General features: G+C 48.9%; 1 protein-coding gene across 1 annotated transcript in view; it reads right to left on the bottom strand.

Annotated features, from left to right (window-relative positions):
* ankfn1a (ankyrin repeat and fibronectin type III domain containing 1a) overlaps nt 1–17,475 on the bottom strand; it is a 133,252-nt gene that overhangs the window by 62,629 nt on the left and 53,148 nt on the right. The window contains exons 7-8 of the mRNA XM_030755334.1: nt 6,845–6,970; nt 1,183–1,390 (exon numbers count right to left, since the gene is read on the bottom strand). Coding sequence (XP_030611194.1) covers nt 1,183–1,390; nt 6,845–6,970 — 334 coding nt within the window. The remainder of the gene's footprint in view (nt 1–1,182; nt 1,391–6,844; nt 6,971–17,475) is intronic.

The raw sequence follows: 17,475 nt of genomic DNA on the forward strand, positions 1-17,475 counted from the left end.
ACGTCGACAACAAACCACTCAGTGTCTTTGGGCAAGGCACTTAACTCTTTGTTTGCAGTTTACCAAAACCTGCAGCCGCGAGGTGATGGACAGAAAGAGAGTCTGGTTTTATGATGTAAGAACAAAAATCTTAAACAGCTGCAGGCAGCAGCTCAGAGATCTAATAAAAGATATGAAAGCCGAGAACCGAGGCTCTGACGACATCAGTGTTAACAGAATTAGTGAAGCACCAAACGAGATGTTTATTGATCCTTGTGTCAGAGACAAAAGCAGCTCAGCAGCGTGATGGGATTTCCCTCATCAGGCCAGCTGCACGCAGCAGTGACGCTCATACAAAAAGCTGCATCACAGGAACATGTACAGAGTTTATTTCTGCTTTGCTGACGATGCAGCTGCACAAGGTTCACAGGAGTTTATCCAGTTAGAAAATTCGTTGCAACAAACGTTTAATCTTTATCCTAAGACTAGATCTGAGCCAATCAATTAACTGAGCAAATACCAGAGACTAATGTGCAGAAAATCAAATAAATCTTCAGATCAGTTAACAAGACTCATACTGGCACATAAACCGGTTCATGCATAAAATGCAATGATTATAAAATTACCTTTATTAATATTTCTTTGTACAATATCATCATATTGTACTGTATGTTATTGTGTTTTTATTTCATCATATTTTTGGATGGGTCATTAAGATGCAGCCTGTTAAAGACTTCTGATAGGAACTAATAGGAAAAATGTTTTTTTGTAAATATAATTTGTCCAGTCTGACAGTAAAGGATATATACCTGTGTTTAAGATATATTAACATAGATTCAGCAATACTGTGGCAGGATTCCTTTCATTGTTTTTAGCCATTTTAAAGTTTACACAATTAACGGATTAGATGAGAAACTGATTTTCATACTAATCACAAAACTGAAAAGACCTCCAGCTTGGAGTGTTGAGAAAGACTGAATGTGTATCTGCTAATCAGGGTACAAATTAAAGCTGGTGGCTGACTAATAGGACTCATTATGTTAAATGGATTTTTGAGCAATGAACTGTCATAGTAATATTACTGTCATCCGGCTCTTCTTTGTGCTCATAGCCGCAGGAGGATTCATATCCACCATCTGTGTTTAGCTTAAAACAAACCTTCTGTAATGATTCAGTAAACTGATGCAGCGACCGAGGTGGCACTAAACTCACCGAGGCTTTACGGAGGCGATCCGTCTTGCCAAAGAAGTAAGCATCTTCGAAGGAGGAGGTGCTTCCTCGCAGCTTCTCTGATAGGTTCCTGTAGAGACGTTTGGCGGCATTGGGGGAGGCCGGCCCACCGGGGCACTTCCTGGTCTGGGACAACTGCAGGTTCTGCATCTGCTGCGTCATAACACCCGGGAGGCGTCTGCTGGGATGGAAAATGAAGGAAGCATCGTTAGAGCATTGAGAGCGAGTGAGCTGTTGGGTTAAAGTATAAAACAGGGTTTCTGTATTTCTGTGCAGAGCTTTAAATGTGATTAAATAATAAGTACAGGATGTAAATTCAGTTTAAGCTTTGACCCTAGAAGTGAAGGCCATTACAGGCTGCACATACTCATAGAACTGGAGTTATGTTCAGTAACTACTATTGTGTTTGCAACTGTGGTTAATGTAATACAACGCTGCTGAGAGCATTCTTTGTTACCGTAACATTTATTAACATTGAGTAAATGTTATGGGGCTCCTCCTCTTTGGGCCCCTTTAAGGTCACACATAAAGAGTCAAACTAGACCAAAGACTGTGCTTATTATTATTCAGACTTTATAAAAGATTTTAGCACATAAGAAGTGGCTTTATGACCCTGAAGTCCCTTCAGCCGTTGCAATGTTGAAAAAATTGCTTCAGTTTTTCATGTGGTGCCTAAATGACCTCCTGTCGCCTCCAGCCCTCGCTTGTTCTCTGCATTATGCTGGGATAAGTTCAACATGTCACTGAAACGACGAGACTGTCACACGGCTCCTGCAGGGGACCCGGTGAAGGAAAGAATTGGTTCAAAAATCGGAGACTGCACTTGCTGTTCAGCCTCAATAAAATAAGTGAAAGCCACAAAAGAGCTCTGACATTTTTATGAGGAACTCCAGGAGCTAGGAGAGCCAGAGAAACATGTTCAGTCCTGTTAGTCTGCGGGGTTCAACCCACAGGGTTGGAGCACCATAGCTTTCAGAGATGATTGCACCTTTGACCCATGCGAGCTGCCACTCCTGAGTTCAGATCGTTGTGCAGGGCAGCTAAACGTCTGAAATTGTTGTTTTGTGTCCCAACAGCAGCCTGACAGTTTTGATTCCTAGTTCACTTTTTGCTGGCTCTTACTACAAGCTGCTCAAGGACAAGTTCAGTTTCTGCAACTAAATAAAATATCCTCCGTGTAAGCCGGGCTGCCTTGTATGACAGCAAAAAATAATAAAGCCTGCTCCTTCACAGTCCAATGATCTGAGTAACGGCTGGATTGGATTTTTTTTTTTCAAACTGAAATGCTCACTGGATAGTTTCTCTTTTTTTAATCTTCTGTAAACCCCAGTGACTGCGTATCTGAAACTCTCAGACCAATCATCTCAGAGAACCATGCCACATTCAAACTCAATTAAATCACCTTTCATCCTCACTCTGATGCTCAGTCTGAACTTCAGCAGTTCGTCTCAGCCACGTCTATCTAAATCCCCTGACCTGCTGCCATGTGATTGGCTGATTAGACATTTATGTTAGCGAGTGGTAATAAAGTGTCTGGTGAGTGTACTCTGACAGGGTCAGGTACTAAAAACTTTTGAATTTAGATCGAAGTGCTGAAAAATGACAGGCTGGCAGTGACAGCTCCATCTCAGTCATACAACACCCTGCTACAACACGCACCTCCACCCACAGGCACCCCACCTGCAGAACCTGGACAAAACTGCATTAGTCAAAAATGATGCGGGAAAGAGGATGGGCAGCAACACCATCAACAGCAGATCGATTCCAACTCTAACTGTCTCCCATTCATTCTTCCCAGAGTTATCATCGTCTCTATTAAAGGTGCTGCTGTGTGCTGCAGCACTGATCATAATTTCTGTATGTAATGATATCAGCATAAAGTAAATAATTCAGCGTGTACATCTGCCTCGCTCTGTCATGTTAATTTGCAGTGTCCGTATTCATTGTAAAGAGATCCATTCAATGCATATTTAAATTCAGTGTTGTCTCTGCACATCACATCAGTGCAGTGACTGTTACAGAAGCCTTTCTCTTATTACTGCATGTAACTGTTATTCTTCACGGCTGCAGGAAACGCAGTGTGTTGCCACTGGCAGGCATCTGATGGAAACTGCTGCTTCACCTGATTGTTGTGCCCTCAGTCCAACAGGACATCACAGAGCCACCACACTGCGGCTGATTGGCTCACTTACTCTGCGCTGCGTGTGTCACAATCCTCACATTACAGAAAATGGGCTTTGATGGCTCTTTATCGAATCTGAAACCAGCGCTTAATTTGCTCAGAGGATGGTGTAGATGGTTGTTTAGAATAGCAGGTAATCAGTCCGCTAATGAATTTGCCATAAAAACCTGCTGTTGGCAAAATGACTCATGATTTAATCCTGCAGCCAAACACAGAAGGGAGAGCAGATTAAAAAAATGTGGAAAGATCTGAAAATCTCTGAAACATGAAGCGTTGCAGGCAAAAGCTAAATTTTGGGGTTTCATCAGTTGTGGAAGAATGGACCAGTACTTTATTCGTATTCAGGGTATACGGAGAACTGCATTTAGTGCGAGAATTTTCATCAGGACCTTGGAGGCACAGAAAACATCCAGGAACTGATGTGGAGTTTGAATTTCTGGCAGCCTCTAGGCCAGGGGTGGCCAACTCCAGGCCTCGAGAGCCGGTGTCCTGCCGGTTTTAGATGTGTCCCTGATCCAACACACCTGAATCACATATAGATGTGATATATATAGGCTCTCGAGGCCTGGAGTTGGCCACCCATGCTCTAGGCCTAAACGAGACTTTCACATGAAGACAAAAAACACATAGAAGAGCAGCTCCATCTGTAATAAAACCCTGTTTTAACATGTTCTCTTGTACAGATGAACTATAGTATTAGTATAGTATAATAGAGTATATAGTATTGTTTTTCAGTCAGGTGGCAGCTTTGCTTTGAACTTGAAGAAAATGACTAATAACTGAACCAACACTGAAGCACAAAGCTGCAGTTCCTCTGCAGTCCAGCAGAGGCACTACGGTGAGTCAGTCTCCACAGACTGCCATGTTAAAACTTGACAGCAGAAATAAACATGTTTACAGCCAGAGAATTTTTAATGAAATTATCTGACCAATAATATGACTGCTTGTGCGCTTCATTGGACTAACAGACTGTCCAACAAGGCTGAGCTCCAGTTTGCTGAGTAAAATTTGAGGATTGCAATTGCATGTTACTGATTAGCAGGTATCCGTGTCTGTAGATGCTGACAGACTTCTACACAAAAAACTAACAACGTGGTGACAACCATAACACTGAAATCATGGGTCCTGAGTGACATCACGATGTCCATTTTTTATATACATCTGATGGTTATGTTCTCGGGTTGGGTGTACTGCATCATAGAGGCTGGGATTATTGATTTTTCAGGGCCTAACTGGTTCTCCCCCTCCTGACACGACTCTGTTGCTGGCTATTAAAAATAATTGGATTTCTTTACTAATCTTGTGCATCTGCAACATAGAAAAACCTGCTGAGCAAACTAAAGTGTTCTCACTTCTATCTACAGAACAATTAAAATGATTAATTTCTTCTTATTTTAATTCCAGCTGTTCTATTAACTGATTAACTCAAAACGAACAGTTTCTACTTCTTTCGGTTCTCACACTGATCCGGCTTTGGATGATTTTTGTGATTAGTTGACACATTTCTTTGTTTTCGCTCAGGTGTATTGTAAAAAAGCTGTCAGTCCTTATGTGAGTAAAAATAAAGCATGAATGTGCTGCAGTCAGGAGGGGGTCCTTCGATATATTTCTGCCCTTTGAGGGGTCTGTGGCCTGAAGCTCGAGTTTATTGTTTTTTAATGTCATTCTAATGGTTTGCCCAGCGTGCTGCAGAAACATCAACTCACAGCTGCTGAAGCAGCGCTCAAACATTTAAAGCGACAACACAGCCAATTATGTTTTACCTATAGTACAGAGAGAGAGAAAGAGAGAGAGAGAGAGAGAGTGTGTGTGTGTGTGTGTGTGAGAGTGTGTCTGTTGTGTTCAGCCTGCAAGCCCTCTGCTGTACCTCCCAATCAGATGGTTACTGATGAGAGGAAACTTTAAATTATTAAAAAGAAACAAATTGCTTTTGTAATTGCTGTGATGTTCAGTGTGACAGAAAACACACACAGGAGGCCAAAGACGCACAAACACTGAAAGACCACATCAATTTCAATTTGTGAAAACACAAAACACCCTGAAATATTCATTCAGCAATTAAAACTCCTGCTTAATGTGTGGCAGTTTGCTTTCTGATGCTATAAAATATTTAGAGCGTGGCGGCAGGTGAGTTCCCCCCTGCGAGGACAGTATAGCTTTATGACTTAACACACTCTCATGTGGAATCAAAGTTCACTCACAGAGGATCGGTCTGGACTTGGAGTACAAACAATTTCTCCACATTCACAGGCAGATATCTGATTATGGAAATTATTCAAATTGTGGACTGCAGCGCCACCATCAGGACAATCAGAGACCTCAGAGGGCCAGGCCTCCGTTAAACACACCGTTTGCCGTCCTCGGCCTCACAATAATGAAACACGCCACCCGTCTGCAAGTTAGAATCCACTCCACATTAACGGCACCACGAGGAAAGCAAAAGGTCCCCACAAGGATGCAAATAATAATTACTGCGCTGTTAATTAATCTGAGGATTATTCTCTCCATTATTGATTAACTGTTTGGCCTGTAAACGATACAAATGAGGCTCGTTACAGTTTCAGTGCACAAAGACGTCTTCAGAGGTGCTCGGGTCACAAAATAATCCTGCCTGAATCAATCACTCGATCAATAAAACAGATTCAGATCAGTTTTCTGTCAGCTGACCCAGGGACTGACGAAAAGTCACATTTCCACACAGATGGAGGTGTGCAGCAGCAAAGAGAGAAACGCAGGCACGTGCATACACACACACACCCACCCACTATGCAATCAACATTAAACTTGACCTAAACACAGCTCAGGTTAAAGGTCACACAAAATCGGACCTCCATGTGGTTTTATCTTGCACGTAGCCATGGCAACAGTGACTGCCCACAAACACATTGCTGCTCCAAATGTTGACATTCCTCCTTAAAGATCCTTTAGCTTTTATGACAGACTGTATATAAAAGATGGATGCTGCCACCACACAGCTGCTCACAGGTCCCCTTGGAGCCAGAAGTGACCATATTTGGATGAGAGGGTGGAGTGCCAGCAAGCTCTATCTACTAAACAGTGCTCAGTAACATCCAATTGAAATCCTTGAATTTCACTCTGCAAACTGAAGCTCAGCCTTCGCGGACTATCTGTTAGTCCAATGAAGCACACAGCAGCCATATAACTGGTCCGATAATTGTATTAAAAAAGCTCCAACAGCACAAACACAGCCCAGAGGTTCAGTTCAGGGACTCCAGTAGCTGAGGTGAAGCCTAGCAGACAGCTAGCAGCTACAGCTGCCTGTGTTTCATCCATCTGTCAGTCAAAGAGGCCACGCCCCCAACAATGCAAATTTTTTTAAAGGCTTAATTTTGGCATCTAAAATGTGAATGTATCTGATCTCTCTCTCTCTCTCTCTCTCTCTCTCTCTCTGTGTGTGTGTGTGTGTGTGTGTTTGTGTTTGCGTGTTCTCACCTGTCCAGGCTGAGTGAGGATCGGGAGACTCCCGGGTAGAACAGGGGCTTCAGGTCTTTGATCAGAGCATCTCCTGCTGACTTCTGGTTGCACCTCTGGGCCAAGCGGGAGGTCTTACCATCTGACCTGACACACACACACACACACACACACACACACACACACACACACACACACACACACACACACACACACACACACACACACACACACAGAGTGGGTGGATGGCAACCTGAAGTAAATCTGCAGCTTTACAGGTGTTTGCAAAAAGAAAGGAGGAGACCCGGTAAGTTCTACACATTCCATTGACCTTCCTCTTGGTCTCCAGAGACTACACGGTGTTAGCAAAGAGACCAGAAACTGAAAAACTGTTGATGCAAACTGCTGATGTGTGAAAGGACTTCATACAGTAATGCCTGCAGGAGAGACGCAGCTACACACGACTTCACACTTGGCTGCAGCAAAAAAATTCAACAGAGAAAAGACGAGAACATCTTGGATCCACGTGGACTGGATCATGGAGACCGGAGGAAACACCTGTCGGATCAGCACTGACGCATCAAAGTTGCTTCCAAGCTGACAAAGTCGAATTCAAGAGCTAAAGTTTGAATTCTGTGTCTGGTTGTTCAGCGAGGCACACTGATACTCACAGGAGGAGCTGCAGGTCAGGATCCTCCAGAGGAAGTCCAACAGGCTGCTCAGTAGCAGATCTCTCCCAGCACAGAGGCTCCTCGGCTGGGTTAAATCTCTCTGACTGAAGCCTCCTGGCCACCTCAGCTTCTCTGCAGCATTTCTGAGGGGGGGAGAGCCTCTGGCTGCCCCCCTGCTACGATGCTCGGTCCAGGCGTACAAGCGAGCGTGTCTATCTGCTCCGGCTGAGATTCAACAGACACCTGTTCACCGGCGAGCGCATCGCAACGCACACACAAACAGAAGCGGACGCACACACTCAGCAGAGGGAGGGTGTAATGACAGGGATGTTTGAGAGGAGCACACACACTCAGAGCAGCGAGTGTGTGATGGAGGAGGGGCAGCAGTGTTTGAAAAGCTTGGGAACAAAAAGGGGAGAGGAGGGGAGGCGGCAGTGTGAGGAAGTGAGAGACGAGATTCACTGAAGCTTGAAGGATTCAGCAGAAAAATAAAAACAGAATAAAACACCTGCACGTTCAATTACCAAAAAATACTCTGATTATTCCCCGATTAATCGTTTGGTCTGCCAGAATCAGAGCTGTCATTCCCAAGCGTCTCCAACTGTCCAAATTCTTAAATTTACACTTACAATGAAGAAAAACAAGAAAACCTCACATTTCACAGCCTTGACGCAATGAATGAAGTAAAATATTTCAGAGCATTTAGAACGATGTAGTAAAAAAAATTGAGAAAATATTTTTTTTTAACAGAAAATGTAGATGATCTGATTATACAGAGGTCCTTCAGTGCCTTTATTATGCAGTCAGCTGAAGACTGTCGGCTCATGTAGAACAAAATCATCAGAAATGTGAATATGGAGCTTCGTTTGCTGCTGAGTGGAATCTCGTGGTGCTTTTGCACCTATCCACTGTGCTTCAATCAACATCAAATATGAATGATGATGTAAATGATTACATGGTTACTGCACGAGTGCAGCCTTTTTTCACCACATGACATATCGCCACGAGCCGCCACCACTTCTGAGAACCGAAGGTGTAAAGACTTAAATCAGCCACAAAAACTCGTGTACTCATTGGCCGGTTTTTGGACGGCTGACGATGCAATCAAACTGCCCCGCAGGTACAGTACCAGTCAAAAGTTTAGACACATCTTCAAATTCAGTGGTTTTTCATTATTTAAAAATTGTCTGCATTGTAGATTAATACTAAAGTCAGCCAAACTATGAACAAATACACATAAACAGAATATGTTTTAGATTTTAGATTCTTCAAAGTAGGCTCCTCTTGCTTAGATGACATCTTTGCACATCTTGGCATTTTCTCATTCAGCTTTATGAGGCAGTCACCTGGAATGGCTTTCAGTTAACAGCTGTGACTTATCAGGAGTTAATTTCTTGCCCTCTTAATGTGTTTGAGACCATCAGTTGTGAAGAGGTAGAGTTGGTATACAGTGACTAGCCCTATTTGAGTAATCTTCTAATCCTTATTATAGCAAGAACTACTCAACTAAGTAAACAACAACAGTCCATCGCTAGCAGGGTTCTAGCCAGCTGTTGATCGCTCGGCGCTGCGCCATGCTGAGGTCGCCTTGTGCCGGGCTGAGAATTTCACCGGTTCACTATGATGGCAGTTAGCAAGCGGGCGCACAGTCCATGCACTCCACCCCATCGCTGATACAGACTCTGATTTTTTAATTTTTTCTGGCTGGAATCCTGATTAGTCATTAGTCAATCCGAAAAATTTCCAGAACTTTAAAAGTATCCTCAAGTGCAGTTGCAAAGACCATCAAACTTTGTGGTGAAACTGGCTCTCATCAGGTGCACCCCAGGAAAGAAAGACCAAGAGTTAACAATGCTGCACAGGATAAGTTCATCAGAGTTACCAGCCTCAGAAACTGCAAGATAACAACACCCTAAATATGCTTCACAGAGTTTAAGCAGCACACACATCTCAACATCAACTGTTCAGAGAAGACTGTGTGAATCTGGACTTTATAGTTGAATTGCTGCAAAGAAGCCACTTCTAAGGAAGAAGAAAAAGAGGAAGAGAATGGCTTGGGCCAATGAACACAAAGATTGGACATTAGACCAGAGGAAATCTGTCCTTTAGTCTGATGAGATCTTTGGTTCCAAATGTTATGTCTTTGTAAGACGCAGAAAAGTTGAGTGGATGGTTCCTACATGGCTCACAGTTCAAAATAAGCCTTCTTAATCTCACACTGAGCCTCAGTGCAGCCCTCCACTCATTCACTGTCTGAAACAAGGCATTTTAGTTCCTCCCTATCTGAGCTGCCCATCTTCTGCTTGCAGAATTCTATGTTTTCCATTGATTCTTCGTTTTTCCTGCACCTTTTAATTTTGGATGTGCGTGTTCTACTGAGACTTTTATTTTAGGTCAGGTAATCAAGGTAAATCCCACGGTCCATAAAAAAGTAAAAATGAAAACCTTTTTATGGGTTTATTGTAAATGACAAACATTCTTATGAAGATCATAAAATGAGTGAAAATGTTTTGGATCATGTTTTATTGCCTTATTTCAAGATTTTAAAAACTTTCTGGTTTTTAAAGTTTTAAGCATCGTTATCTCAACTTCATGAAGAAGCTGCAGAGGCTGAAATCTCAGACTTTTTCATACATTTAAAAAAACCTCACCTTCTTTAGCAGATTTTATTTCAGGATCCTCTGAGACAAAGAGTGGTTGATCAAACGACACATTTCTGCTCGGCGAGGGTTTGAAGGAACGCACTGCATGTCGCAAGGTCACGCGTTGGATTTGAACCTGGGATGTTAGTCTCCCAGGTATCTCTGAGCAACTGTTTGTTTCCACCTGCCGAGTCTCGTCTTTACAGCCGAGCATGGAAAACTACCGACCTCCCTGACCCCGCAGGCACATAAAAGGATCAGTTCACACAAAACACCACACTGATGTTGCAATGGGCTGAGGGTTAAAGAGTGAAATCAAAGGCAGTTCTCTATAAAAAAATAAACTGTTCACCCAGTCTACACTCAGCAATCTCTTTTCTGTTAGTTCAGAGGGAAAAATGCTTGAGCCTGTCGGGGTGTCAGCCTGTTTTAAGAGTTTTATGAGGTTAAATCACAGATACTTAGCAGTGTTTGTTGTCAATTGGAGATTTTAATATATAAATTATTATTTTCTCCTGACTTGAAGTTTGGGAACCTGAGCAGAACAGGTGCGATTAGCACTAATAGAAGTTCAGTCAGATAGACAGAAAATTAAAGCTGATTTAACATTATTCTGCACACGCGTCACTCACAGTTCAAATTTCTATCGGTCTGAGCCCAGCAGACCCGGGCGTGGGATACGCAGTGTAAAGGGGAGATTTAAAAAGAAACCTTTCTCTAAACCTAACCAGGTCGTTTTTAAAGCCTAAAATCAACCAGTGAGAAGAAAGGTAACACACAAAGGTACTGCAGCTACCCTGGCTGAACATTAATATGAAAAAAATTGTCACAAATCTAAAATATATACCGTATTTTTCGGACTATACGTCGCTCCGGAGTATAGGTCGCACCAGCCAAAAAATGCATAATAAAGAAGAAAAAAACATATATAGGTCGCACTGGACTGTAAGTCGCACTTTTTTTGGGGGGGGGGGGGGGGGTTGATAGAATCCGAGACCCAGAGCAGAAATTCCATCTTGAACGGCAATTTAAAATAATAATGGATTAAAGAACAGGACGAACACGGTTACGCCTACGTTATGCTAACGTAGCACATTCAGCTACATGACGCACAACGAACACGTGTTCGGTATGTTAACGTAACATTAAGTTATTCAGATAACCATAGCATAAAGAACATACTAACAAGTTAACCAAACCATCAATCCATTGAATTCTTCATCCTCGGTGTCACTTCTAAACAATTCCGTACACTCCGTAGACGAAGCGCCGCTTCCTCTTCTGTGTCGCGTTAGTCAGACTCGTCGTCAGCTGCAGTTCCAATTATTCCAGCCTTTCTGAATCCCAATAGGATGGTTTGGTTGTCACTGAAGCCCATGTTTTCTTGATCCATCCAATGACTTCCAGGAAAGTTGGGTGGCACATTCTCCCAGTTGCCGTTAAGTAGTGCTCTCCATCCATCATCCACTGCGCCCACAGGTTACGCAAGACTGCCTTAAAGCTGCAGTTCACGGAGATGTCAAGTGGCTGGAGTATTTTGGTTCATGTGTTATAAATGTCACATATACGTCGCTCCGGAGTATAGGTCGCACCCCCAGCCAAACTATGAAAAAAAGTGCGACTTATACTCCGGAAAATACGGTACATTGAACTCATTTAATATACTGCAGAATTGAGCTTCGTATGTTTAGTTATAATATCTAGGCTCACAGGCAGTGTCATGACCGGGGAGGAAACGGACGAGGAAGGACAAACATGCAGGACTCCGGAGATGGGCATAACTAAAGGCGTTTATTAATGTAGGGAAAAACAATACAAAAACCGTTCAGAAGGGAGACGAAGGGGAACCACAGGGAGCACAGGAACACACGGGCACACAACATCAACGACGCGACAACAGGCATAGAAAACGCAGGACTTAAATACACAGAAGGGCTGATGAGGGAAGAGGAAACAGGTGGGAACACAGGTGACACTGATAACTAAGACGAGACCAGAGGGAAGCAAAACTGAATACAACAGACGGGCTGGATGAATATCAAAATAAAACAGGAAGTATGACAAGGGAACAGAGACGCAAACCTGACAGAATACAGAGAGACACGAGGGACTAGAAATAACTGAGGGCAACTCTAACAGATAACAAAACAACCTGAGAAAACGGAAACCATACCAAGAAAACATAAAACACTGGGCCACCGGCCCAGGACATGACAGTACCCCCCCCCAAAGGCCGGCTCCTGACGGCCAAAACAAGAAAACAAAACCAGACCAGGGCGGGAGGCGGGGGACCAGGAAGGAGGGCCCGAAACAAAAAAACAAAAACCAGGCAGGGAGCAACAAGGAAGAAGGCCCAGGGACAAAACCAAAACACAGGGGACAAAACAAAAAACAACAAGGCAGGCCAAAAACAGTACAAAGTGCAGGGGAGTCCATGGGAAAACCAAAACAAAACACAGGAATCCAAAAACAGGTCAGAAGAGTTCAGGGGAAGGCCCAAAACAGAAAACATAGTTCAGGAGGCCACAGAGGCCAAGGGGCCACAAAGCAAAATCCCAACGAGGGAGGCCAACCGCGCTCCCAGCGGCGGCGGCGACGACGAGGAGGAGTCACTGGAGGCCGACCGCGCTCCCAGCGGCGGCGGCGACGAGGAAGAGTCACTGGAGGCCGACCGCGCACCCAGCGGCGGCGGCGACGAGGAAGAGTCACTGGAGGCCGACCGCGCTCCCAGCGGCGGCGGCGACGAGGAAGAGTCACTGGAGGCCGACCGCGCTCCCAGCGGCGGCGGCGACGAGGAAGAGTCACTGGAGGCCGACCGCGCTCCCGGCGGCGGCGGCGGCGACGAGGAAGAGTCACTGGAGGCCGACCGCGGGGCATGCGGCGGCGGCGACGGGGAGCAGACACTGGAGGCCGACCGCGGGGCATGCGGCGGCGGAGAAGGGCGACCCCGGGCTCTGGTGGGGAACCCTCGGGTGACGTGGAGCACTCGGACTGAGCGGGACCCCCTGGCTCGGAGTGCTCGGACTGAGCGGGACCCCCTGGCTCGGACTGAGCGGAGACCCCCATCGGCTCGGACTGAGCGGGACCCCCCTGGCTCGGACTGAGCGGAGACCCCCATCGGCTCGGACTGAGCGGGACCCTCTGGCGCGGAGCGCTCGGACTGAGCGGAGACCCCCATCGGCTCGGACTGAGCGGGACCCTCTGGCGCGGAGCGCTCGGACTGAGCGGAGACCCCCATCGGCTCGGACTGAGCGGGACCCCCTGGCTCGGACTGAGCGGAGACCCCCATCGGCTCGGACTGAGCGGGACCCTCTGGCGCGGAGCGCTCGGACTGAGCGGAGACCCCCATCGGCTCGGACTGAGCGGGACCCTCTGGCGCGGAGCGCTCGGACTGAGCGGAGACCCCCATCGGCTCGGACTGAGCGGAGACCCCCATCGGCTCGGACTGAGCGGGACCCTCTGGCGCGGAGCGCTCGGACTGAGCGGAGACCCCCATCGGCTCGGACTGAGCGGGACCCTCTGGCGCGGAGCGCTCGGACTGAGCGGAGACCCCCATCGGCTCGGACTGAGCGGGACCCTCTGAGGACTCTGGCGGCGCGGACTGAGCAGGACTCTCCGGATGCTCGAACACAGGATGCGCAGGCTGGGGCTGCTTTGCAAGGCATAGTGCGGGTGAGTCTGATGGTGAGGATGATGGCGACATGGGAGTTAACTGGGACTCTGACTCAGAGGCCAGAGACTCAACAGCAGTCGACGGGAGAGACCGGGGCTGAGACAAAGAAGCTGAGTGCGTGGGAGCTGACCCTGGGGAAGCTGAGTGCGTGGGAGCTGACCCTGGGGAAGCTGAGTGCGTGGGAGCTGACCCTGGGGAAGCTGAGTGCGTGGGAGCTGACCCTGGGGAAGCTGAGTGCGTGGGAGCTGACCCTGGGGAAGCTGAGTGCGTGGGAGCTGACCCTGGGGAAGCTGAGTGCGTGGGAGCTGACCCTGGGGAAGCTGAGTGCGTGGGAGCTGACCCTGGGGAAGCTGAGTGCGTGGGAGCTGACCCTGGGGAAGCTGAGTGCGTGGGAGCTGACCCTGGGGAAGCTGAGTGCGTGGGAGCTGACCCTGGGGAAGCTGAGTGCGTGGGAGCTGACCCTGGGGAAGCTGAGTGCGTGGGAGCTGACCCTGGGGAAGCTGAGTGCGTGGGAGCTGACCCTGGGGAAGCTGAGTGCGTGGGAGCTGACCCTGGGGAAGCTGAGTGCGTGGGAGCGACCCTGGGGAAGCTGAGTGCGTGGAAGCAGGCCGGGAGACGACTGGCTGCGTGGAAGCAGGCCGGGAGACGACTGGCTGCGTGGAAGCAGGCCGGGAGACGACTGGCTGCGTGGAAGCAGGCCGGGAGACGACTGGCTGCGTGGAAGCAGGCCGGGAGACGACTGGCTGCGTGGAAGCAGGCCGGGAGACGACTGGCTGCGTGGAAGCAGGCCGGGAGACGACTGGCTGCGTGGAAGCAGGCCGGGAGACGACTGGCTGCGTGGAAGCAGGCCGGGAGACGACTGGCTGCTTGGAAGCAGGCCGGGAGACGACTGGCTGCGTGGAAGCAGGCCGGGAGACGACTGGCTGCGTGGAAGCAGGCCGGGAGACGACTGGCTGCGTGGAAGCAGGCCGGGAGACGACTGGCTGCGTGGAAGCAGGCCGGGAGACGACTGGCTGCGTGGAAGCAGGCCGGGAGACGGAAAGAGCAGACTGCGAGCTAGAGAGGGCAGACTGCGTGGGAGCAGGCTGCGAGCTAGAGAGGGCAGGAGCTGAGGGAACTGACTGAGAGGGCACTGAAACTGCTGACACTGGGGACCAAGGAAGAGCGACTGGAGCTAGAGCTGACTGAGGGCGAGGGAGAGCGACTGGAGCTAGAGCTGACTGAGGTCGAGGAAGAGCGACTGGAGCTAGAGCTGACTGAGGTCGAGGAAGAGCGACTGGAGCTAGAGCTGACTGAGGTCGAGGAAGAGCGACTGGAGCTAGAGCTGACTGAGGTCGAGGAAGAGCGACTGGAGCTAGAGCTGACTGAGGGCGAGGGAGAGCGACTGGAGCTAGAGCTGACTGAGGGCGAGGGAGAGCTGCTGGCTGCGTGGGAGCAGACTGAGGGAGAGCCGACTGCGTGGAGACTGACTGAGAGCTAGAGAGAGCCGACTGCGTGGAAACTGACTGAGAGCTAGGGAGAGCTGACTGCGTGGAAACTGACTGAGAGCTAGGGAGAGCTGACTGCGTGGAAACTGACTGAGAGCTAGGGAGAGCTGACTGCGTGGAAACTGACTGAGAGCTAGGGAGAGCTGACTGCGTGGAAACTGACTGAGAGCTAGGGAGAGCTGACTGCGTGGAGACAGACTGAGAGCTAGGGAGAGCTGAGGCTGAGGGAGACCCTGCTGCTGCTGCTAACGCTGAAAACCGATGCGAAGGCTTGGACCTGGTTGCCCCCACCCGCGGAACAGGTACGGGTGCAGAGGTCAGCCCGTCCGTGGCTGCCCCCACCCGCGGAACAGGTACGGGTGCAGAGGTCAGCCCGTCCGTGGCTGCCCCCACCCGCGGAACAGGTACGGGTGCAGAGGTCAGCCCGTCCGTGGCTGCCCCCACCCGCGGAACAGGTACGGGTGCAGAGGTCAGCCCGTCCGCGGCTGCCCCCACCCGCGGAACAGGTACGGGTGCAGAGGTCAGCCCGTCCGCGGCTGCCCCCACCCGCGGAACAGGTACGGGTGCAGAGGTCAGCCCGTCCGCGGCTGCCCCCACCCGCGGAACAGGTACGGGTGCAGAGGTCAGCCCGTCCGCGGCTGCCCCCACCCGCGGAACAGGTACGGGTGCAGAGGTCAGCCCGTCCGCGGCTGCCCCCACCCGCGGAACAGGTACGGTTGCAGGGGGAGCTGGAGCCAAGGGAGCGGGAGCAGGGTGAGCAGAGGGAGCTGGAGCTAACTGAGGGGTCTGAGACTGCGACTGAGGAGGAGCTGGAGCTACAGCTGACTGGGAACACTGCGACTGAGGAGGAGCTGGAGCTACAGCTGACTGGGAACACTGCGACTGAGGAGGAGCTGGAGCTACAGCTGACTGGGAACACTGCGACTGAGGAGGAGCTGGAGCTACAGCTGACTGGGAACACTGCGACTGAGGAGGAGCTGGAGCTACAGCTGACTGGGAACACTGCGACTGAGGAGGAGCTGGAGCTACAGCTGAGGTCTGTGGCGCTGGCTGTGGATGAAGGGTGGTGATGACAAAGTCTTTCACGAGCCCATGCAGAGAGTCCAGCAGCCAAGGATGGTCACACACTAGCCCTTGCAGTTTGGCTGTGATAGCTTTCTGCTCAATCTCGCATGGGTCAGACAGCAGCTCAAAGACCAACGAGTCCACCCACCGAATGATGGTCTGCTTTGCCACCTCAGGGAGGGGAAAAGCAGCGGGGTCAGAGACGGTAGTTTGCGCATGACGCGGTGACAATATCCGCGGCGTTATACCGCTCGGGTCTGGGGGGGCCCCCCACCGATGCTGCCGGGAACTCCCCCTCCTCCGTGGCCGCCGCGACTGCAGTGGAAGGGGGAAGCCAGTGAGCGGAGCCGCAGATGAAGGACGCTGACGGGCACTGTTCTGAAATGCTGGGCCCCCCAGCGCCAGACGAGTGCCGTTGAAGTAGCCGGAGCTAGCCAGGTCTTTAGTATGGTCGCGTCGTTCTGTCATGACCGGGGAGGAAACGGACGAGGAAGGACAAACATGCAGGACTCCGGAGATGGGCATAACTAAAGGCGTTTATTAATGTAGGGAAAAACAATACAAAAAACCGTTCAGAAGGGAGACGAAGGGGAACCACAGGGAGCACAGGAACACACGGGCACACAACATCAACGACGCGACAACAGGCATAGAAAACGCAGGACTTAAATACACAGAAGGGCTGATGAGGGAAGAGGAAACAGGTGGGAACACAGGTGACACTGATAACTAAGACGAGACCAGAGGGAAGCAAAACTGAATACAACAGACGGGCTGGATGAATATCAAAATAAAACAGGAAGTATGACAAGGGAACAGAGACGCAAACCTGACAGAATACAGAGAGACACGAGGGACTAGAAATAACTGAGGGCAACTCTAACAGATAACAAAACAACCTGAGAAAACGGAAACCATACCAAGAAAACATAAAACACTGGGCCACCGGCCCAGGACATGACAGGCAGAGTGCACTCAGTGCAAAATGAAGAGTTTTTAAAGACAGTTCTACTTTTACTGCCTTGAGACTGGAATCTCTTTTTTGAAATCTGTTTTTATTCCTTTTTCTCTGCAGGCCTGAAGGTCACTGCTTTCTCTGAGGATATAAATGAAA

The sequence above is a fragment of the Archocentrus centrarchus genome, chromosome 19, assembly GCF_007364275.1.
Source record: "Archocentrus centrarchus isolate MPI-CPG fArcCen1 chromosome 19, fArcCen1, whole genome shotgun sequence".
In the NCBI taxonomy this organism is placed as follows: domain Eukaryota; kingdom Metazoa; phylum Chordata; class Actinopteri; order Cichliformes; family Cichlidae; genus Archocentrus; species Archocentrus centrarchus.